Source organism: Emydura macquarii, unplaced genomic scaffold, assembly GCF_026122565.2.
Source record: "Emydura macquarii macquarii isolate MOO-44397 ecotype Brisbane River unplaced genomic scaffold, CSIRO-AGI_Emac_v2 contig_3530, whole genome shotgun sequence".
NCBI classification, from domain to species: domain Eukaryota; kingdom Metazoa; phylum Chordata; order Testudines; family Chelidae; genus Emydura; species Emydura macquarii.
Window position 1 is genome coordinate 5,054,541 of NW_027133667.1, and position 25,266 is coordinate 5,079,806.

At 41.5% G+C, this 25,266-nt stretch overlaps 1 protein-coding gene across 1 annotated transcript in view; it reads left to right on the plus strand.

The window, feature by feature from the left end:
• Positions 1-25,266, plus strand: part of DGKI (diacylglycerol kinase iota) — a 280,275-nt gene that overhangs the window by 155,176 nt on the left and 99,833 nt on the right. Inside the window, 5 exon segments of the mRNA XM_067536328.1 lie at positions 957-1,012; positions 2,229-2,291; positions 2,695-2,768; positions 3,863-3,974; positions 6,494-6,693. Of these exon segments, the coding sequence (XP_067392429.1) occupies positions 957-1,012; positions 2,229-2,291; positions 2,695-2,768; positions 3,863-3,974; positions 6,494-6,693 (505 nt within the window).

The following is a 25,266-nucleotide window of genomic DNA, read 5'->3' on the forward strand; positions in this document are numbered from 1 at the left end:
AGAAGATATCTGATAGTAGAGGACTGTTTAATTTATCAGACAAAAACATAAAAGATTCAGTGGCTGGTTAGGAAAGTTCAAACTGGAAAAAATGCACAATTTTTTAACAGTGAGTAATTAGCCATTGGAAACAGATTACCAGGGGTGTGATGAATTCTCTATCACTTGGAATCTTTAAATCAAAATTGGATATCTTTCCAACTAGTCTCTACTTTAACTGCAAGTTGTTGGTAGGTACAGAGAATGCTGGAACATATAATGGTAGAACTCTATGGCCTGTGTTTTCCAGAAGGTCAGACTAGATGGTCATAATGGTACCTTCTGGCCTTAAAATCTATAGACCATTCACTTTTGTTTTACAGATTTGGAAACAATGTTTCATGAGATTTCTAATGATCCAGACAGAAATCCACTCAGTGTACAATGTGTACTGGTGTCACTGAAAAGTGTGATTGTACTGTTGGAAGTTTATGGTGGGGTCATGAGACACACAATGTGACTCTCTAAGGTGTTGTTGTAAATTTCCCTCAAGAAAATCATGCTTTGGGAGCTGTCTGCCCTTATCCTTACCCACTCTACCTTACACCAAAAAGAGGCTGCACTAAACAGAATTGTTTAAAATCCACTAGCAAAGAATAGCGCAGGTGATAGATTCTTGCAAAGTAAAAATTCATTTGACATGTCTCACTTTTTCATTACAAATGGGTGGTGTATGTACAATATGCATGGAATTGGTCTTTTAGGGTTGCCGATGTAGATGATGCTAACAATAACTATTTCCCTTGCCCTTTCCCTATCGTGGGTTGAAAGCTAGCAGTGTGCCAAGGCTGGAAATTCAACTGTTTTCCTGCCTCCAGGAAAGCTTGGAATGAAACTCCTAGGAATGGCAAGGGTGCTTTGCTAACTTTCTCTCTAATGACGACAACTTCGTATTCTTCCTTGTTCTTCTTTTGCAGAAGCAAATCCAGAGAAATTCAACAGTCGCTTTCGAAATAAAATGTTTTATGCTGGGGTGAGTTGTGATGGATTTTGTAGAATAGTGTCGGTTTATTTATTTAAATTTTTTTATTTATTCCCCTTCCTCTCCCTTTCACCCCTGAGGGTTATGACCACTCTTTTGCCCATCACCTTTAAAAGTACATAGTTTGCTTCTAGCTACTTCTGGCAATGCCGGGGATTGATGTTTGCCAGAGACTGGGAATGGCCGATGGGATGGATCACTTGACGGTTACCTGTTCTGTTCATTCCCTCTGAAGCACCTGTTATTGGCCACTGGTGGAAGACAGGATCTTGGGATAGATGGACCATTGGTCTGACCCAGTATGGCCGTTCTTTTGTTCTTCCACATGTCTGAAGGGCTTGAAGTATTATTTTCCCATAATGGTAGTTCAGAAGAGTGCTTACAACATTTGGATGCAGGACTGATAATATCCTGCACCCTCTGCTGCAGATTGGCAAGCACTTCACCAATCTGCTTACATTTATTCACACATGTGAGCAGCACTTGGATACTGAATTTACTGGGAATATAGCTAGTGTGCGGGAAAAATCATTGCCCGTATCTTTCAGCTCCTGATGAACATTCCTGGATTTGGCGATAGAGAGTGGAGAAGGACAGAGAGCTGTTATTTGGAGCATCCCCTTTTCACACATGAATGTGCAAATCCAATGACAATTTCTTATCCTGGAGGGACATGGACAGGTCTTCAGTTTTATTCTAAGGTGTAATTAGGAAAGGATGTTATTGATTGGATAATACTTGCCATCATACATGTCTTTCCACTGTCAGATTACATCAGTGTCACCACACCCAGAAGCCTTATGCATTAAAAACAAATGAAAAAGAGCAAGAATTTGCATGATGTTTTGGGTGCACAATGATATTTCATGGTAAATCTTCCGAAGTGGAGTGCATTTTCTTAATGTTGCCCCTTAACGCTGCAAAACAAGTGGACAAATCTTCTCTTCTGTGTCCTCTCCACTGGACTCTGGTTCAAGGAACTCTTGAGAATTTGAAACATAGCCTTCAGTCAGCAGTACAACAGGAAAAAATTGGCCTAAAACTTTCTGTAAATGGGAGCAGGAAAGAAAAGTGTTACATCAGGACGGTATGTGTGGCAGACTCTGGGGAGGTATGCAAAGGAAGGAGAGTAAAGGGAGGAAGCTGTAGATCATTCAAATAAAATAATTCTTGTTTTAATTTCCCCCCTTTTTCCTATGTTTTGTAGGCTGCCTTTTCAGACTTCCTGCAGAGAAGCTCCAGAGATTTATCCAAACATGTTAAAGTTGTGGTAAGTATAGGAAAGCATGGCATCATTTTGTGCAGTGAGGGAGGAGGAGAGGGTGTGTGTGTGTATGTTTGTGTGCTGTGTGTGCGCGTGTGCTGTGAAAAGCACAGACCTAATCACGCACACCAGTCCATTGATTGTTACTTTCAGTTTTGACCATGACATCTGAAACCTATTTCGTAGAAAGCTTTTGGGAATTCACACACACGATAATTTCCCACTTGATAACACATCCCTCCCTATCTCTCAGACATGAATGGTGCCCAACACTATGTTATAGAGAGAGGGGTAGTTCTATATTGACGTTCTTGGGCAGGTTGTTACAAAATGGGGTAACAGCAATTATTATCCTGTCTGAGATCCCATTTACAAACCCCACTTTGGTCTATTGCTTTGATTTTTGCAGTGTGATGGAACAGACCTGACCCCAAAGATTCAGGAGCTGAAGTTCCAATGTATAGTGTTTTTAAATATACCCAGGTAAGCTCCAGTCACAATTTTGGGGTTACTAAACAGACAATGTAGGGCCTGCCCTGCTGGCTCCATAGGAACACTTAATTAAGAGGTACAACTTCCAGAGTTGTGCATTTAACACAAGGAAGTCAACAGACAGAACAGCGTTGTCTTCTGCTTCACTAGAAACACAAAGGAGAAGGGGGGAAGAATCAATTTCTTCTGAATAGAAGATCTTCCTATGGGTTTAGAAAAAATACCGGATTCTAATATCTTAGAGGGTATCACAAACAGTAGGGCGTGCTTTTCAAAGCCCAATATTCCCATCTTCCCTGTCCCCGCCCCGAAGATTCCCTCTCCAAGGTACTCACTTCCTCTAACTCTCCTGTTGCCCTCTCTGCAAGGTTCGTCCTGGTGTCTCCTCTCCAAAGTTCCCTCCGCCCCCTGCTCTGCAGGGTCTCCCTTATACTCCTAAGGGTAGGTAGGAGAGAGAAACAGCAGCAGCAGCCACTGGGTAGGAAGCCGGTGTCTGGAGCTCTGCCACAGTTAACTCATGTTCCTCCTTCCCCCACCCAATCTATCCCAGCTTTTGCATCCCGTCTGCTACCAGGCCTTCTGAGCCGGGAGGGAGGGAGGAATTTAAGCTTTGCAGAAAGCAAGCTCAGCTTCAGCCTCCTGCCTTCCTAGTAGGGGCACAAAGCAGCCTTCGCTGGCAGGAGGCTGCAGGCTCAACAGCTGATCTGCAGAAGGAGGGGGAAGGGGAAGGAAGAGAAGAGCCCTGAGCACTCCTGCACCAAGGCACTGTTCCCTCTCTGCTCCTCGCATCTCCACTCAGCAACCTGCCCAAAGTTGGGATAGACAAACTAATCGCCTACCCCACCAGCCTGAAAGTTGGAGGATGGGTTCCCTGTCCAATCTTTCTGATAATTACAGGTATGATCACTGGGAGGCCCAAGAATGGATTTTAAGATTATTTGGAATGGCTGTGTGGCGGTGCACCCAGAAGATAAAGAACTGGCCAATACTTACGCTTCCTTTTCTTTTAATTGCTCTAAGATCCAGTGGGGGCAAATTCTTAGTATGCTTCCTAAAGCTCTCCTTTTCTAAACCTCTTTCTGCAGGTATTGTGCTGGCACAATGCCCTGGGGTACCCCCAGCGACCACCGAGACTTTGAACCTCAGCGCCATGATGATGGTTACATTGAGGTCATTGGGTTCACTATGGCCTCTCTGGTGAGAATTTTTCAAGAGCTGATTATTTTTTGCATGCAGTAGATTTCACACTGCTTAGGGCACTGGGACAAGTGTGTGTGCCATTTTATATGAGAGACCCCACCCACATCCATGATTCAATATTAGGATGCACAAAGTTTCATACAAAAAAGATTCTCTCCTATGCTTTCCTGGGTTCAATAAGGTGGAAAAATGTGTTCTATCCTCCAGGTTTTTTAAATTCTGAACAAATAATGGTTTTCAAAGAGCAAAGTGTTATTTTATTAGAAAAATGTACTCCCTGAAAAACTGGTTGCTTTGAATATATCTAATGGTGCTTCAAAATGCTCCCAAATCAAAATTTGAAGAACATTAAAGTGTTCTGGAAGGGATGTGTGTGCATGTTTGTGTTTGTACTGTGTGAACCTTTTGTGGTTGCACCATAACAGCTGTTTGTTTCCAGCTTCACCACAACTGTGGTTTTATATATTTTCCATATACATTAGAGTTGGTCAGAAATTTTGTTGAAAAATGGGGTTTCAGCAATGGTTTTTTTGTGTGTAGAAAAATTACATTTGTTGGGTTGTTTTTTTTTTATTAGTTTAAGAATTTGTAAACAAGCAAAATATTTTGACAAATATTTATGAAAATTTCAAAATATTCCATGTCAGAATTGTGGGAAGAATCCTACTTTCACTTTTTCACTGGGGGGGGAGCGGGGGGAGTAAGAAATTGTGTATGTCAGGTGGTGGTGGTGGTGGGGGGATAATTTTGTTTAAAAAAAAAAGGGGGGGGGAGTTTAAAAAAAATCTTTATTTTTTTCTCTCAACTTTTTGTGAAACATATTTTCTCTTTTTCAACCATCTATACTTAGCACATAATTCGGGGCTGCCCAAACTCTGCAGTGTTGAGCACTACCATATTGTCATCTTAGCAGCCATTTTGTGCATCACACTGTGCTTTATGATATGGCTGCCCACATTTGTGACACGCTTTGAGATCTTTGGATGTGAAGGCCTATATAAATGTTAAGTAATATGATGAGGATGATGAGTTAAGATTCCTGTGGAAACAATAACTGTGAATGTCCTGACTTCTGTTCATGTAACTCTTAATGCTAATGTTATGTTAATACAGATTTTTTTAAATCGGATAGACAATATTCATAATTTTTATTAAAATAGTGTTTCTGCCCCAAGGTACCCGTCTAAATCTTGAGGGCTCTTTAGGAGTAATTAACCAGCTCCGTCTACCTTTTTGTCTCTGATATGTATTCATCCCCCTTGCATCTTCCACTGCTTTTTTACTCCTGGTTTGCGTTGTAAAGTGGTTGCGTGTACTAGGGTAGGAGAGGGGCTTGGAAAGCTGGCTAATTTTTTTTTCTTTAAGTTAGAAAAGAAAAGCACCAAATGGGAAAGGTGGTCAGTCAAGAAGGTGTTGTTTAATGAAAACTTAGGTGACTTACATATGCTGCCCTATTTCTGTTGACTTATTTGAGTCAACATACGGACAGAATGTTAGGTCAGTGGGTGGGTGTCTCAGAGGCAACATGGTACAGCTCTCTTTCTCTCTCATTTAATTTCTTCAAGACAATTATAGAACATAGCATTTAATTGTTTCCCAGCTGCAGTTACTGAACAAGGTTTTTCTCCTTGCACTTTTCAGCTCATCTATTCTTGATGCTTTATAAACTGTCATAATAAGGATTTCAGATTAATCCAATTCACATCAAGGACAGCATTGCCTTGGTTAGAAAGACAACTCCAATTAATACTGTTGCTTGAAAAAGCATTTAGATTGCAGAGATTGGGACCTTGATTCGGAGCCTGTAGGCAACACAAGCATTCATAATTTAAAACAAGAGGTAGAAATATACAAGAATGCACCTTATATGTGTGCAAGCATGTAAGTGTGTATCTATATCTATACATTTAAATATAGATATACACCACATATGCTGAGGTGATCGCCACATGATAAATGTCTTACCCATGTGATACATGAATTTGTCATGTATGTCTAACTGCTTCACCTGCCCTCTGCCCACTAATACTTCTTCCCAGAACTTTATTCTAGTCCCATTTTATGCCTTTTCTGTGAATGGAACTACATTGACCATCCTTCATTGCAGTGACTTATTACACAGCTTTGATTAGGACACTGCCTTAACACATCATGCACACCCATGTCTTTTATTGGAAACCCATTCAGCAAATTCAGATCGGGGGAAATGTGAGGTTGGCCTGAAATGCTTCTTTCTAGTGGGGATGAATTTAGAATAGTGGGTTCTTCGCATTGCATCCTTCAAATTAGTAGACAGTTGCTGCTTTCGGACTATATTCTGGCAAACACGTAAATCTCCATGTGATAGAACAACCCGCTCGCTACAGCAGGGAGGATCTCATGTGCAAATGGAATAGTTTGTAACGGAGGGCATAGAGTGTTGGGTAAAACAAGATTAGGGAGTTGTTAGACAACTCAAGTGGCTGGTATGGGACGGTAACATTGTTTTCCTCCTTTTTTGCTTTGTTCTTCTGCAGGCTGCGCTTCAGGTGGGTGGTCATGGAGAAAGGTTGCATCAGTGCCGGGAGGTGACTCTGTTAACATACAAGTCTATCCCCATGCAAGTGGATGGGGAGCCATGTCGACTGGCTCCGTCTCTTATTCGGATCGCCCTAAGGAACCAGGCCAATATGGTGCAGAAGAGCAAGAGGAGAACATCCATGCCTTTACTCAATGAGTGAGTTGGTTTTGTTCGTGTCCTAATACAAGGAGGTTCTTACCGGGCAGAGAATTCAAACAGGGAGTCTGCATAGACTGAACTATCAGAGTATTTGAAGAAAGAGGTCCAGAAACCCCAGAATGTGCCTCTCCGTCACATTTATAAATATTTCCCAGTTTCCATTTGTTCTTTAAGTAATAGGGGTTCCCTTTGTCTTGCTTCCAGACAGATGTTCTATCTTTCCCTTATCCAAAGGGGTACCTACTCAGGGAGGCCTGAGTGACTCATAGAAACTGCGTAGATATGGCCCTCTCACCCTTTAGAGTGCCTTATAATCTGCTTTCTGAAATGAATGAGTCTTTCTTTTTGATCCCACATTGAGACCATTCAACAAATAAACACCGTCCGCTGCAGGATACAGATGTGCTCAGGCTATATTGCAGTCTGCATTGGGCACATGCTGCTCCCAGTTGTAAATGGGACCAGCCTGAGGATTCACTGAATAGCGCGATTTGCCACCATGGGGGGAATCCTGGTGCTGAAGTGCCTTGGTATAAAACATTCAGGGCTTATCTACACATACAGTGGTGCAGCGGTGGAGCTGCACTGCTTAGTGAAGACACTGCCTATGCCGACAGAAGAGATTCTCCTGTTGGCTTAGTTACTCCACCTCCCTGAGACGTGGTAGCTGTGTCAATGGGAGAACCCCCCTGTCGACATAGCGCTGTCTACACTGGGGGTTAGGTCAGTAAAATCCTGAGTGATGTATTTATACTGGCATAAGTCTATAGTGTAAACCAAGCTTTAAAGTATGTCTATTCTTCAACTGGGAGCATGGTTCCCAGCACAGGTAGACACGTGCTAACTCTGCTCAAGCTGGTGCGCTAAAAACCGCTGTGTGGTCACGGTGACATGGGTGATGGCTCTGGCTTGCTGCCTGAATAGACCCCCGCCTGACCCCCTGGGTATGGATGGCTAGTCTTGAGTTGCTGCCATGGCCACCTGACATTTTTCGCATGCTAGCTCAGAGCTGGCCGAGTTTGTCTACCTGCACCGGGCGGCATGCCCCCCAGTTGCAGTGTATACGTACCCCTGATTGAGAGAGTTCAATGGCTCTTAAATAAATTTTTTCATTCTTTCTGTCCTGCAGTCTCTGGGCACTGGGAATATTTTGCAGTGTTCTTTGAAGTGTCCCTGTTCCGTTGGAATATCAGCAATTCAAAGGGGACCTTCCTGGTTCATTGGGAAGTACTGAGGGATGTGTTTTGCCTGAGACACTAAATATAGTACATTTGGCAGCTCCCAATCTGTTAAAAGACAAACCACAGTACTCAGGTTAGAATGAGAGTGGTAGGCGTAGGGAGCTGCACCGGAGGGTAGAACAGGATTGAAAGTGTCTGGATCAGGAAACCAGGAAAGAAAGGAAGAAAAGTGAGACTGGACAGGTAAGGAGATAAGACATATAGAATAAAAGGGAAGCAGCATTACAGTAGCTTAAAAAGGAACAGGAAAAGGTTGAAATAAATGGAAGCCAGAAAACATTCAAAGAAGAGAAGAGAACATTTTAAAATGTCTTTTAATGTTAAAACATTAGCGTAAAAATCCCTGAGAGACTTTTAATAGCATAAGAGTATTAAAAAAAAATCTTCAAATATTAAAAATGCCATTATTCTTGATTACTCATTACCAATGAGTCTTTCTGTGCTGCTGAGATGGGAGTTAATAAGCATTCCTGCCAATTTCTTCATGATGTATTATTTAAATTGCAAAAGACAAGGCAGGCCTTCAGTATGTACTGAGCCTAGGTTTAAAGCCAATCACCTCCAGCACCCTACACATGTTTCATTCAAACAGCCACATACCCATGAGTGTTATTTCTTTTAGAAAATCATACAATCCAGTGGTTGCCAACCTTTTCAAGCAAAAATGTATCGATTAATAAAATCAAGGCTTTTGCTATACCAGCCAGTGCCTCCCTAGCCAGTGGTATGTTCAGTTCTCTTAATGAGACAAATGTTTTGGAGCAGCAATCTAAGCTTGTAGTTGCCATGTTAGATCCTTATTTGTCTGGAAAATACATTAGGCATAAATTTCACATTGAACAGATGATGAATAGAAGACTATCACCCCCTGAGCACTGCCCTCTAATTTCTTTCCACCACTCCATACGCTGCTACAGAATGCAAGCTGGGAAAACGCAGTCCTGAGTCATTGTTTCCAAACATGAGGGAGGCTACAGCAGTGGGAAGAAAGCATGGGGTGCATTTCAGTTTAGTTATTAGCATGGTCAGGCATGGGCTATTGCATCTGAGTTTAAACTGCGACTGGGGTGTACGGATTTGCCCCATCTTGGTAACGCTGTACAGTAATTAAGGCCTGCTGAGCCCTGGAGAATAGTGTTCATGGCTGAATTTGGTTTGAATATGCTTTGCCAAACTCCCTGGGGTTTATAGCTTCTGTTGTTTGGATACCTTTGGTTTGACTGAAATATTCATCTGTGAGTCTGTCTCTGTGTTTGGGGAGCTACTAGCAATCTGTCAAGGATTTTAATCCCAATCTCAAACCTCTGCAAGGCGAGAGTGTCTGGGTGGTTGGAAGAAGGGTGGAGTGGATGGCAGGTGGAATGCCTCGTGAGTTTCCTGGCATAATCAAGATGAATTCTAGGAAGAAGAGGTCAAAGACAGTGACTAAGAATTTGTCCGGTATGACATTGTTCTGCAAAATCCCACCACAGACCCCAAGTTTTCCCTTTTATATTGTCATATAAATTTCTTAACCTGATGTCTGCAGTGTTGAAAGGCATCTGATCAAAATCTCTGCAGTTGATAGAAGAGATGGATTTTTCTCCTCCGACTGTGGGACGTGCACACTGTGAATGATAGATCTGTGAGTTTACTAAATGAGTCTAGCTCTGCACCTGCAATTGCTGAAAGGCTGATCTTGAGCTTTCTGCACATACAGTGATTAAAAAATAATCTCACATCACACTAATTCTGAATCCGACTGTTAATGACTTTGATGATATTGAAGAAGGAGGTTAACAGTATAAACTCCCTTTGGAATTTTATCTGATGTAATAGGCATAAGTGACAAAGTTTACATTTTTTTTTCCTTAAGTTTTTTTAATGTGTTTCTGACTTCTCATTGTATGTTTGAGTTCTGTTTTTTATAGCATTGAGGGCTTGCCAGGAATGGTAAATTTACCCTCTGTCCTGCTGATGACTTTTTCAAATCCACTTATACAAATAACTGTTTCATTTCTTATGAAAGAAAATAGTTTTTGTGGGCCAAGGCAAAACACATGCCCAGAAATATTGTGGTGAGAGTTGGCTAATTTTTATTTCCATGGAAACATTTGACTTTTTGTTGAAAAATCTAAACTGTAAAGTTTTTGGATTTTTTTCTGACACTTTTTGTGTACATTTTTATTTAGTTGAAAGCCCAATTTTCTATCAAAAACAGTTTTGATGTAAAATGTTTAACAGGATCTGTGAGACTCTTTCAGGTAAATCCTTTATAGAGGGATAAACTGCTGGAGGAATGAATTTCTAAGCCACCAAATGGCAAAGTGCAATAGTAAATTGGCTATAACAGATTAGTTACCCAAACAGTTCTCCTTTGTACTTAACTCTGTGTACTTAGCTATAATATTCAGTATCTTATAAAAAAGCAAAACCCATTTTTTGTGGCTGTGCATGCTGGAAGGAGTGAGGGTACAGGGATTCCCTCTGTGCCTCCCTCCCCACTTATCCCAACTCCATGGTTTTTCTCAGACTCAAAAAGCTACCTATCTTCCTGCAATGTCTTCCTTCAGGACCTGTAAACACCACTTACCTGCAGAGAGACCGGCTCATAGGACACAATGGGTGCCTGAACTACAACTCCCATAAAGCAGCAAGCTAGGGAAGTGCAGTTAAGGTTGGTCTGACTCCAAAGGAAACCTTTTGGGTCAACTCAACAAAACGAAATGAAACATTTTGATTAGGAATGTCACAATGTTTGTTTCAATCAAAAATGTTGACAATAAACTTCAACATTTCCGAATACACATTTTTCAGCATTCCATGAAAAATTTCCAAATTTCAACTTTTTTCTCATTTCAGGATGAAAACAAATGTTGAAATGTTGGACTTTCCCATGGGATAGAAATTCTGAATTTTGCATAGCTCTAGTAAACAGAAATGTGTTAAGTGGCTAGAAGTAGGTGTGTTTGTGGTGGGCCATATATTTCTCCTTTTGCTCTTATTCTAATGCTAAACTGACCAGTAACCTCTCTTTTAAAGCAGAGATAACAAAACAGTATAGTAGTGGATTCAAGAGGCAAAGTCTACTTAGCTTAACAAAGAGATGGTTAAGGGGTGACTTGATTACAGCTTGTAAGTTGTCTATATGAGGAACAAATATTCGTTAATGGACTCTTCTGTCTAGCAGAGAAAAGTATGACATGATCCAATGCTGGAAGTTGAAAGCTAGACAAATTCAGATGGGAAATAAGGTGTAATTTTTTTAACAGTGAGAGTAATTAACTAGTGGAACAATTTACCAAGGGTTGTGAGGGATTCTCCATCTCTCGCAATTTCTAAATCTAGATTGGATGTTTTCTTTAAAAGATCTGCGCTAGGAGTTTTTTGACGGAAATTCTCTAGCCCGTGTTATACAAGAGGTCTGACTAGATGGTCACAATGGTCTCTTCTGGCCTTGAAATCTGAGTATTGAAAGCTTGGTGGTTTTGGCATATGTCTGCTAGAGTCTTTAGTTGGTATTAATAAATATTACAGTGGTGAACCTAAGCAGGATTTGAAGCCCAGTTGCTCAGGTGGGAAAATCCAGCAGAAATAGTCAGGATATTATGGAGGTGTGTGTGTGTGTGTGTGTGTGTGTGTGTGTGTGTGTGTGTGTGTGTGTGTGTGTGTGTGTGTGTGTGTGTGTGTGTGTGTGTGTGTGTGTGTGTGTGTGTGTGTGTGTGTGTGTGTGTGTGTGTGTAAGTAAAATCCTAGAAAACAGGGGGGAAAAACCCAGACTTTTCTTACTGAAGAGAGAGGATTCTGGATGTCTGGGTTGTCTGTCTTCTGTTGTGTTGGTTAGTAAATTCATTATCTCCTGACAAAGGATGTGAGTTGTCAATGGTGACCGTGAATATGGGGAAGGTGGTGACCCTAACTTTTTCTTCCTTCACGTTTTCATGTGGAGATAGTTATAAATACTAGGCTTTCTGAGAGCAACTTCCCTATAACCTAGGTTTTTATACCATGTTCATTACCTTAGCATCTAAGTATCTAAGAGCCACCTCCTTTCTCTGTCATTTCACAATCCATCTTATCCAAGATGTGGAAAAGTGGGCAATGTTTAATGTTTCTTTTTTAAGAGTAAAATGTCTTAAAGGTTATAAAAGAGAATGAACAAGAAATCTGCTCCTGAGTAGAATCTAAATGTGGGATCCAAATCTAGCAGTACTGTTGAGCCACTTAAGCTGAAAGAAAATTTACTTTCCTCGCTGACAGTAACAGCACTAATAACCTCACTCAAGTCTTCAGCTATTAGAGGACAAGACAGTTTCATATGTGTTGCATTCCACCTGAGCTGGGCAAATAATTGGCAATGAATAATTTAGTCAATGAAGTTCACCTCTTTGTCGGTTACTGAGTTGTCCATGAATAGATTGTGATATTCTCAAATGTATTCGTTTTCTGAAATTATTCATAGAATAATTTCTACAAATATTCCTTGGTCTCTTCATTGTTCATCAGCAGTTCATTATTTAATATTTCCTATTTGAAACCGTGCTGTTTTGATTGAACACACGGTTTGTTTCTGTTCTCTGATTGGATGAGCATAATACTGCTAACTGGAATCAGGTTTCTGGTTTAAACCCCTTCTGATTATGGAGTTGAAATTCTTTTCCAATAAATATTGTACAAGATTTGCTAAAAATTTGCTGCTTCTGCAAACATTCATGCCAATTAAACTAATTTGCAAGAAGAAAATGTAAAAAGGTTATGAACACAGTCAAAGCAAATTAAAAGTTCAAAAGATTGTCTTCCAATTGCAATGCAAATAATGTGCAGGGTCAATATACTATGGTTGCACTTACAATGTTTCTACCAGTTTTGTGTTTGGAAAGCACCTATCAGAAACAAACAATAAAGAAGGCATAGTCTGTGGCTCATTCTATATACCATTACTCATAATGGGGATATAAACAATGAATCAATCCAAAATGGTACAACAATTGTACAATGTTGATTGATATTGTTTACACCCAGTAACAGTGGAAGTTGTGGACAGAAAAAAGACAGATCACAGGGTTATGAACAGAGAAGTAAATAAATTTACCATTTCCTATACCTGATTTCCATTTGTCTTCTGAGTCAGTTTATTAAGTTTAGTGGCAAAGCCAAGACTAGCAGAGTCAATTTTGCTGCAGAACAGTGAGCTGCATTCTGTTCTGCTGCATGCATCATTAAAAGACTTGCCAGCGAAGTTCTGATTCCAGCTTCTCTCTTGTTGATGCTGGAGATGTATGAAACACAACACAGCTTGGTTTTCAGAGATCAGGCTAAGCATGCGCTGCTGGCGGTTGGAAACATATTGTTTGATTTGTAAGCAAACTCTATGTGGAAGTCAGTGAAGAGGAATTAGAAGGAACACTAAGACTCAATTTCCCTAGAGTCACACTCTGACCCAAAACCCCAGTTTAAAATACTGCTCTGTAAATTGTAGCTAATCAGAGGCATACAAGCCCTACAGAGAGAGTATTTAGCTTTCAGTTTGGGTTAAAGAACAATGATCTGCATTTTGAAATAAAAATTGTTCCAGAGCGTAAATACAGAAGTCTTCCATTGGGACAGATGAGAGAGGCACAGAGACCCCTTTGAGTCTAAAAACTAAAGAAGTCAGCTTTGGGAGTTACTGTACATTACGTGCGTGGGTCCCTAAGATCTGTTAAGGAAGAACAGAGACTGCATTTTGCCACTGTGGATAGAGGCATTCTGATTAAGAGTAACAAAAGTTGGCAGATTTGGGGAGGTAACTCCATCATATGAGGCTTTGGCTCTGATAGCTGTTTACTCTTCTGGACTTGCACGGTGTATCCCAGGCTTTTCAAACTCTGCTGGCTTAAGATCATTCAGTGCCTGGGGACCTAGGCCCAGAAGCTTCTCCTAGTGTAACTGTGCCCATTGCTTGCCATTAGCCTGTCCACTGCCTTCAGAAAAGCCCTAATGTGTCACTTTGCAGTGACCATTGTCATTTGTTCGGTTCTATGTTTTGTTGCTGCTGTCTTTGGAGTGCAATCTTGGAGCTTTGCATGTGTTTTCATTCAAATTTTATGTGCTGCATTCCTTTTGTTTCTGTTTAAATGTTGTATGTCTCTCTCTCTTTCTCTCTCATCTGGCTTCTTCCTTGTCTGTCCATGCTGTTGTGCTGATTCTGTCTTGGCTGCTCATTTCGTGCTGCCATAGTACCCATAAGGTGCACTCTGCTGACCTGAGAAGAGTCTCGGCTCCCCCTGACTCCTTCACTGTGTGAGTACCCTGCTTTTTCTTTTCACTGCCTTCTTCCTTTTCAAGTGTGTTCTGTCTGCTTCCCATAGCTTTTCTCTGGCCTTGTCTACACTGGAAAGTGTTGTTGATGCAAGTTACAGCAATGATCAAAAAGCGCTATAATGACAATGCTTGCGCCTGTCCACACAGCACTCGTCGTGTTGCCGAAGCACATCCACAGTTGGCGCTCTAGCATCGACAGTGAGAGCAATGCACTGTGAGCAGCTATCCCGCTGTGCAAATTGCCACCTTGTGCTGCTTGGAGTTGTGGGAAGGTGGAGAGGATCGCAGTGCATCCTGGGTGCTGTCTCAATGTCCCGTGATGCAGTGTTTTCTGTGACGTCATTCCATGGGTTTCTGACTGCATTTTCAGTGGTCCCAGTTTCCTGTGTGCCTGCCATCTCTGTCTGAAAGGATGGATCCTACACAGCTCTCCACTGTTGTTGTCAGTGTTCTGAACATTATTGTGGCTGGTCATGCAGTATATCGTGAGCTCCCAATCGGAACAGGAATTTGAGGCACCTGACCTGCTGGGTGCCATGCAAACAAACAATGCCGGATTACTGTTTGTGTTCATGGAGCATCTGCTCGTGGTGCACCACTGCTTTTGGGTGGTGGGATCACATTGTTATGCAGGTCTAGGATAATGAGCAGTGGCTGCAGAATTTTCAAACGTGCAAAGCAACTTTCATGGAACTCTGTGTGGAGCTCGCCCCTGCCCTGCGGTGCAAGGACACCAGAATGAGAGCTGCCCTGTCAGTGCAGAAGCACATGGAGATTGCCATGTGGAAGCTGGCAACTCCAGATTGATACTTGTCAGTTGCTAATCAGTTTGGAGTCAGGAAGTCCACTGTTGGTGCTGTGTTATTGCAAGACTGCAGGGCCATTAATCGCATTCTGCTACGAAGGACTGAGAGTCTTGGAAATGTGCATGAAATAATGGATGGCTTCAGAGTGATGGGATTCCCTAACGGGGGGGTGGAGGCGATAAATGGCATGCATATCCCAATTTTGGCCATGGACCATCTTGTGACAGAGTACATCCAATAGAAAGGGGTACTTCTCTATGGTACTGCAGATGCTTGTGGATCACCATGGGCGTTTCACTGACATCAGCGTGGGTTGGTCAGGGAATGTGTATGGTGCATGCATCTTTAGGAATACCGGACTGTACAGAAAGCTGCAAGCAGGGACTTTCTTTCCAGACCAAAAGATTCCAATGTGGGATGTTGAAATGCCCATTGTGATCCTGGGAGACCCAGCCTACTCCGTACTCATGAAGCATTACACAGACCACCTGGATAGCAGCAAGGAGCACTTCAATAACAGGTTGAGCAAGTGCTGAATGACCATTGAATGTGCGTTTGGCAAATTAAAAGCTCACTGGCGATGCCTTTATGTCCAGTTAGACCTAAATGAGGAAAAGGTTCCCACAGTTATAGCCTCCTGCAGTGTGATCCATAATATTTGTGAAGCTAAGGGTGAAAAGATTCCCCCTGGGTACAGCGCAGAGATGGATCACCTTGCAGCTGACTATGAACAGCCAGATCTCAGGGCTATTAGAGGGGCACAACAGGGGGACATTGAAAACAGGGAGGCCTTGAGGAGTAATTTTGGCAATGAGCACCAATAAAGTGTCTTTGTAAAAAGCACTGTGCCATGTTATGACTGCTATCCAACTTGCACTGTGTATCAATGTGAGCTGCAACCACTGTGTGCAGGAAACAAAGATGACTTATCCTTCACAGAGTCTGTCTTTATTAAATAACAATTATTCACAACACACACACAAAGCTGCGTTGGAGGGGAGAAAACAGTGAGGGGCAGTATGAGCTACGATAGCTAGGTATAAGTCCAGCTATCATTTTGTAAGCTGGTTGAGGGGGTGGAGTGAATAGGGTATCAAGATGGACCAGGAGTTTGGTAGGAATGTGTGGGTGGTGTTTGGGGAGGGCATGGAAAGCAGTTCTACGTTGTCTGCAAGGTGGGGGCAAGCATGCATGAATTCAGTCTGCAGTATTATTAGTGATTTGAGCAGCTCTGTTTGCTCTTACAATGCTTTTAGCATGCGCTCATGATCTGCCATCACTATCTCCTAGTTTTCCCTTCTCTCTTGCATATCGATTTTTTTGATTTTCAGACACAGGGTGTCTCCATGCCCATTTTTTTTTTCTCTGCCTCAGAGGACTTGAAGAGTTCTTGAAACATCTTCTCTTTGCTTCTCCGTGGTTGTTTTCTTAACAGCCAAAGACACTCGGCAGATGTGGAGGGGTTTCCCCTCAAAGGCACATCTGTAGAAGCACAATAAACAACTGAGGCATGATTGTGAGTGCAATAACAGCATTAATTCATTACTGTAAAATACACCTCTTTTTCACTGCCTCTTGGCAAGTGCACAGCTCAACGATCAACCAAGGCATGGTGAGTTGTGCCCAGGAGGAGGAGGGCAATCAAGCTGGGGGAATGTTTGGGAATATTGATGCAGGTAGATAGGGACAAAATTTCAAAGTGTGCCACCATTTTCCACAGGCGGAGAAGCAAAGAAGGTGTTTAAGAACTCTTGAAATCCTCTGAGGTGGATTAAAAAGAAAAATGGGCATGGAGACACCCTGTGTCTGAAAATCAAAAAATCGAGAGGCAGGAGAGAAGGCCATAGAACCAATATCTCACTCCTGAGAGTAAGCAGGATGCTAGGGTGCATCTCCTCCGTGCAAGCAGCTTCAAACTGGGTCCCTATGCAGCTCACCTGTGTGCCGCATTGGTCCCTGCACCAGTGATTGCCAATTGGTGCAGGAAAATTTCCTGCAACGGGGGAAAGAACACAGCAGCTCTTCTGAGGAATCTCTGGCAGAGGATTGATGAGTACCTCCAGGAAAGCTTCCTAGAGATCTCTCTCGAGGATTCCCGTGAAATCTTGGTGTGTATTAACACACTTTTCCGCCACACTGCCTAGCTGCACAGGGGGATGGGAACCACATGCAAACACAGCTACTCTTGTGCATTTCTATCCCTTCAACCAGTGGTATAATGGAACAAAGCAAAGGACAGCTGCACCTCATGTAACTGGGCAGCATCAACTCAGAAATATCACTTACCTGAGCTCCCCTCTCCTGCATCCTGCATGCTAGAGCTGGGGGGCTGGAACTGACTTGAACCCTCTGGGGTCGAGAAGAGGTCCTGGCTCCCCATGTCACCAAACGACCTGGTCCCTTGCTCTGCATCGTCCTTCAACTCGACCTCCATGTCCATCAAGGTTCAGTCTAGTGTCCGCTGTCTCCAGGCCCGGGGAGGTATCCAAGGGTCTATTGGCGGTGAAGCTGGGGTCGCCACCTAGGATGGCTTCCAGTTCCTTATAAAAGTGGCAGGTCTTTAACTCTACACCAGAGCTGCTGTTTGACTCTCTAGCCTTTTGGTACTGCTGCTGAAGCTCCTTGATTTTTGCACAGCACTGCAGCCTGTCCCATTCATAGCCCTTCTCCACCATCAAACAAGAAATCTGACTGTACGTATCAAAGTTCCTGTGACTACAGCGGAGCTCGGACTGCACAGCCTCCTTTCTCCAAATGCTGATCAGATCCAAAAGCTCCGGTGTGCTTCAAGCGGGAGAGCGTTTGGTGCCTGGAGCCGCCATGCTCAGCTGGGAAGATGTGATATTGGCACGGAGAGCTCACAAAGCAAGAAGTGGAATTTTCAAAAATTCCATGGACTTTAAAGGGAGGAGGGGCAGATGGCTGCAGGGCAGCGGAATTCAAACTGATGGCCAGAGCGGTCAGGATGGGTATTGTGGGACACTTCCTGGAGGTCATTTACCATGACATAACCAAGCGCAGTGTCTACACTGACACTTTGTTGCTAAATGTTTGGTGCAAAACCTACGCCTCTCATTGAGGTGGTTTTATTTTGTTGCAAAATCAGGTGAGTTGGGTTGTCAGGGGGGCAGATTATTGTGTGTACACCACCACTGTTTTGGTGCAAAAAGATGACTTTGGTTGACAAGAGTCTGTGATGTAGACCAGGCTGCTGTTGCACTTTTCTACTGTACCCACCATCCTTGTCACAATGCATCAAGACAGTCGATCTCCCAAAGGAGTAGGTCCAGCAATGCAATGATAAATGCACAGAGTAGGAGTTTGTTTCTTTATATTTGATCTTTTTCTGTTGTTGTTGCAAGAGCTGGATATCCAGTCCGCATTCTTTAGCTGCTGGGTTGATTCTAGCCTCCAAGTTGTCAGAAGCCAGGCGTGCTTTGAAGGCACCACGTTTTTCTCAGCTCCCCTCTGAAAGAGGCAGGAAGCGTTTCTCAAGTGCCTCCTTCTTCCCCCCAACTAATGCTTAGAGCAGCATTGACAGGTGCTGGAAGGAGACATGTTCATTTCTTCCTGACTGGAGGGAAAATAGCCAAGACCTTCTGGGGTTCCTCTGGAAGCACATGTCCCACACATAGCCACTGTTAAATATTCAAATGCATATCCCAAGCGTTTGCTTGACTTAAGCAAATGCTGATGCTTCTGTTTATTCTCTGGCCATGCTCACTAATTAGTTCCTAACACAGCTTCCAAAGAATTATTGAGGAGCTAGAACTATACTGCTGCACCCGTACTTGCAAATATGCATTTGGCACTTTTGGAAAATGGTACTGTCTTGAAAAGGTGCAAGTTCCTTTTCTGATGGTCAAGCAACATCGCAGGGTATATGGGAGATGAATTGAATAGTGTCTCCCTTTTGTGAATTTACAAGGTTCATAACTAGGATATTTGGTTTTCAGTTGTAACCAAAAATACCCCAAACCCACCCTCCCAGCATCAGCATTTCTTCTTCTAACTAATTAATAAAAAACAGAAACTTACTCATGAAAGGGAAAATTATTGCTCTGGTTGCAGCTGCATTAGAAAATACAATACTTCATTCCTTCCAATATTCTGACTGCCAGTAATTCCAGTGTGCTATACTGGCTATCCTGTAGCTAAATTATTCAAGAATCTAAAGTCGATTTTAAAAAAATAAATAAAGCAGCCACATAAATTGGTTATTACTTTATTTACTCATTCCCTTAATAAGGATGTGCCTTATTGTTCACTCTGGGCACATTTACAACAAAAACAACCACCATGTAATATGTCAACCCTGTCTGTATAGCTTAGCTTCAGAAATGTTTTCTTAATATTCAGTCAAATCAGAAATGTAATTTGCTTTGGATTTGCATCACTTTTCTCATCCTGTTTTGTTAATATGTTCTGGTGGATAACTTTGCTGACAGTAAGGTCTGTGGAAAAAGTGATTTTGAAGTATATATGAGAAAATAGTGAATTTCAGAGCTGTAACTGTGAATTTTCAGAGTGGAAACTTTTAGAATAAAGTTATGCTTAGACAATCAAGGACGACAACAATGCTGTGTGACCTGTGTGCCCAGTAATAACTAACCAACACGGTTCTATTTGTGAATACTGAGTACTTGCAATGAACTGCACACAAACTGTCAATGTATTCAGTGAATAATTTTTAAAAAAAGAACACACATTTCAATAAATTGTAAGCAACTCATTGGTATTTGACAAACAATAATATTCTCAATTCATGATGCATTATTGCTGTATGTCATTCACTCAGCTCTATGAAGGAACATTAACACAAAGTAAATAAATAACACCGCATTTAACAAAACTAAGTGCACCCCTCCAAGCAAGAAAAACCCTAGAAAAAGCTGGGGTAAAGCCTTCCTGCATGCTCTGAACATTAACAAACCTGGGGTCCAAGGGAGTGTGTTTCAGGGGCAAAGGCCATCTAATAAGAATGACCTCCAAATCTGGGTACTATTACCTTGAGCATCCCAGCTGATCTCAACTGTCAGGATAAGGCAGAGAGAGAACAGCAGTCTCTAAGACATATGGGATCCAAGCTAATTTGTAAGTCAAAGAGGAACTGTATCTTGAAATCTGTAAAAATAGATTAAACATGCAGCTGTACTATGACTGCCAATTAATGTGTCTGATAAATTGAAGTAAGAACCCAAGAGGTGTTAGGGAAATTTGATTTGGGCTCTGATTGCTTTGAGATTCAAATGTTCCTCATCTGTTGGGTAATGCGTAAAGTATATGTGTTCCAGTTAGCACAGTACAGCAGGAGGGATTCTGTGGAGTTTGTGATAGAGCCTGCATTAGATGACCTTCAGATTTTCTGGAGCAGTGTCTGTGGACAGGATAAGTCTTGAATTTTGGGCAGCAAAGACTGGGAATGGGATATATGTAATTTTTATATATTTTTTTATTAATTTTTCCAAATACAACAAATACACCAAAATACCAGATTCATCATAATACCCAAAGTAAATAAAGAAGGTTAGGATAAAGGGAGGGGAAGGGAAGCAACATATCTATCTTCGGGGTCGACGTTAATCATAGACACCTTAAAAAGTCAGCCCAAATTGCTTTACATTTTTTCAGCATTCCCTTTCTGTGAAGTGTTAATTGCTCATGAGATGTGAGGTCAGCTATATCAATGAATGAGGCATCAATATTTGGTAGGGATCGACTTTTCCATTTTTGCAGGATTAATTTCTAGTCACCAAAACTGCACACTGGAACTATGCTGCCTTGTTAGCAGGTAATCTCCAGCTTTCCAGAATATATCCAAGAGAGATGTTTAAGGGGGGAGGGCTCCAACTTAGCATCCAATACCAAAATTGGTCCCACCAAGGGAGTTACATTTCCAGTAATGGTCAGCATTTATGAGGCCCATTACCATTAGCCCGTGGGGACCAGTATATTTCAAAAAGTGTCTTTTGGGGAATGAACCATAGCCTGAGGTCTGTAATTGCTTTTTAAACGTTAGATACAACTGCATTCCATGGGATCATTTGGGATGTGTATCCAAATCTCTATTCCAAGCAACTCTCAAATAATCAATCTTTGGCAGATTTGGCAGTTTTGGGCAAGAAAATTATAAAAGGATACTGCTGGGGAGTATTGTCTTTGAATTCTGAACAGTAGAGTGTTTGAAACTTGAATTGGGTTTGATATGTCTTGAATTTTTACTGAGGATTCATAGGTAGAGCACTCACACTTTTAGTGGAGTGTTTTTAAAGTGGGGTGGAAGCTTAGATCTTTGAGCATATGCTCCATTGGGATGATCCATATGAATACATGATATTATACTTGAGCTGTGAAGCTGATGCAAAGAAATATAACTATTTGGATTTATCTGAAAAATTAGCATTGGCTACTTGAAAAACAAGAAGTAATTGACTGACTTGTGCCCGTGTTTAGAGATGTAAATGCTATTAAAGGATCCAACTTCCAGAAACTTTTCATACATAAAAAGAGTGTTGTGGATATGCTGTGATTATTTACGACACAGATCTGCATAAGAAAAGTGTTATTGTCTAATTAGTGAATAATGAGCATTCTTTGCTAGCAGGAAGTGTGTGATTGAAGTAGTGTTCACATCTTTCGTCTGTGTGGGCAACAAAAGTATTGAAGGCAGTGATTAATATGTAATGAGAGGTTCTGGGGCTCAAGCAATTTTTTACTTTTGTAACTTATGTGCCAAGCCCAGAAGTGCCAGACCTATGAACTGCTATGCCTAGAGGTACTGGGGCTCAGCCCTGGCACAAATTAAGCACTGACTGAAGGGAAAACACTTCTGATTTTAGAAATATGAATGTCCAAAGAAATCTGTTTATATGGTATGCACATGTAGTACAAAGCCTTTGAAACTGCCAAATAAACACCCTAATCATGTAAGAAAAAGCATAAGGAGGACAAAGGTAAAAAGACATGGAGGATGAGTTAGAGAAAACGGGTCAATGTCTAAGAGCGGAATTAAAGATCAAAGAGGATATTTCTTTCCCAGAATTAATTATAAGAATTTGAGATGCTCATTTTTATTTGTCCTTTTTTCTCTTTTCAGTCTTTTTAGATGGGCTAATGTTTTTAAGTGAGTTTTCTGAATCCTTCCCGTATCATCAGATGTCACTTAAGGCATATAGGGAGGTTTGCACCTGGGTAATGCTACCTTTTGTAAGGTAGTACATATGTGCTTACAGTTAAGTACATACTTATTTGTTTTGCTGAATTGGGGACTAAGGAAGGAAATTCATATATTGCGCACATGACATGTTAGTTGGATTAAACAGTTTTATAATCTGTCAAACTCCTGATTTAATTGAGTCAGACTCCCTGGCAAGATTGGCCTTCAACTTCTGATGCTACGAATTGGCTATTGGAATTATCCTCTTTGATAAGAATAATGTCCAGTGCATAGCAGAGTCATGAACTAGCAATAGGGTAGGAAGAAGATAATTTAGTCTAAAGTATACTTACTGAGAGCAACTAGATGAAAGTACAGTTGAATGAAGGCCCATCTTGACAAAGCCCTGGCTGGGATGATTTTGTTGGGGTTGATCCTGCTTTGCGTAGGGGGTTGGATTAGATGACCTCCGAAGGTTCCTTCCAACCCTAATCTTCTTTGAGTCTATGAATGTTGATCATTGCTAATTTTTTTTTAAGAGAATGGTGGTCTACATTACTTTTTTGTAGCAGATTTTCTGGGTTAGCAGTGACATGGTCATGATCAGGTTTGAATCTTTATAACAGTCAAATGGAATTAAAAGACACAGAGTGAGATTTTCAGCTATGCTGTGGCTTCTTTGTGACACTTGCAATGCAATCTAATGCTGGGGCAGAGTTTGAGAGGCATGTCTGGGGACTGGCCAAATAATTGTTCAACTGTGTTGATCCCTAGCTTCCAGAATGGGCCGTTGGGACCACAGTCAGCCCAGAGCAACTTATTGCAGCCTTGAGGCTACTTTATATTGTGTTGGGGTGTTGAGCCAGCTCCAGAATGGGGGAACTGTTAGATGGCATAAAACCCCCAATCCTGACAAAAGCATAGCTTGGGTGGATCCTGGCTAATATATTTAAAATTGATAAAAGGAAGTACTTGCTTGTTCAGTGGAACTCCCTTCTGTAGGATATTATTTATGCAAATAGCTTACTAAGAACTTTGGAATTAAAAAAAAAAAATCTCTTGAAACGCCTGGGATTGCCCATTGTAAGAGACAGCAAACCAGCTAGATGATTCTTTTCCGTTGTGGCAGTTCCTATGTTTTAAATAGATAAGAGCTGTCAAAAGCTACCTAATTTTTAATACATCATTTCCAAGCTCTGCCAATGAGATCTCAGCAGTAAGGTTAATTTCTTTTTCTCTTTTGATTGCTGTTATCCCTCTCCTGATTGTTCTGAACACAGGGACGTTTAATTAGTTTTGCATGTTTATTTCTTCTGCAGGAGATAGGTAATTCATTAATCTGTCATTGCAAACATGCCCCAGAGGAGTTTTGTGCTTTCTAAAGTTTAGGGTTTTTTGGTGCGGGGGGGGCGGGGGAGGAAAGAGCTGAGGATGCTTTTTTGGTGAATCACAGTAACAGTGTGATTGATTAACAGGATTTGCATAGTTTGATGTGTTCTGTATTTGGAAAGATGATTCTGCAGGGTTGTTTTTTGACCTCTTCCTCTATCTTTATGCGGGCATGAACAATGAGAAACGGTTCATAGGTTTTATAAATAATTGGAATGGGAATTAAGGTGTGTATATTACAAATCCCCCCCCCAGTTGAATCAATTTGGTGTCCTAGCAGAAGTGTGTTTTGATTACTATGCTGGCGCTCCAAGATCAGGAGCCAGCCTGACCTCTCCTGTTCTCTCTTTCCTGGGTGACTGGAGGCTGAAACATATAGCTGAGATAAAACAGCCATGCTCCAAGCAGGATGGTTGGAATCATCCCTCCAACTGCTGGATGATTAACAGGGTCATATCGAGGTCATAGCTTCATCAAAAGATGAGTGTGCCTGACTGTTGGATGGATATACACCAGGTTTTGGCAGTGACTGCCAGAATATGTATCTGTATGTTGCCTGCATGAGTTCAGACATGGATGTGGGGCAGAAAGTAATACACCAGTAATGCTTTCTGTCCCTTGTCTGTGTCTGAACTCGTGTATATGAAACATACAGACATATTCTGGTGCCCACCATCAATACGTGGTGTATTTGCATCTAACTGTAAGACACACACATCTTTTGATGAAGCTGTGACCCCAGTACTGCCCATCCAGCAGTTGGTGGGATAATGCCAATTGCCCTGCTTGGAGCATGACTGTTTTACTGCTGTCTATCTGTACACAATCCCTCCAGTTTATACATCTAAGATGTTTAGCGGGCTTGTTAGTTCACAATATAGAATTCCAGGAATGCTGTAGTTTAGGTTTAAGCCTGGCTATCATTGGATAAAACTATGTCACTTCTCCAGTAAGCAATTTCCCTTAGGGAGGTGGTGGGAATTGAAGTAACTTCGTCTAAAAACTGAGTCTTTTCCTAGCACGATAAAAACCTGATTCCTGCTGCACACATAGTGGATATTGACTTCTTGATTCCTGGAATGGACCGTGCTGGTGCATGATATGAGGGTGGGTGGATTCCATAGCAGAGAAAAGAGATGGAGAATGATTATTTGTTTTTGTTTTTTTTCAAGTTAAAAAAGCTGTTTGTTTTACGACTAAGAAAGTCTAATTAGGAATTCCAAAAGAGGGGTAGGAGACTCAATGCTTTTACTTTCATAAACAAAGATTTCAGTTGGGTTGCAGTCAGACCACATCTGTGTTTCTTATTATGTATTTCCCTTATGGGAAAGTCCTATAGAGTTACATTAATAGAAAATAACATTTCTATAAGATTTCTAAGCCACCTTCCAGGTTTAATAGAAAATTCTATCCTGCTACAGAAATGGACATTCTCAGTTGAAGATTTTAGAGTCATTTCTAAAGAGCTTGATTACATTTCTGGAGAGCCCTTCATGTTTCATCCCAATTACATTCTATAGGCTTTTTCCATAAGGATTATTTTGATTGATGGAAGAAAATGACCAATCCTTGCTCTGGGTGTTTCCAACACACAATATCAAATATGTCCATCAAATGTAATTCCATAGGATATAATCTACCCATACAATCTTCACTGATAAATACCCACTTATTAGTACCAATAACAATCTAAAGC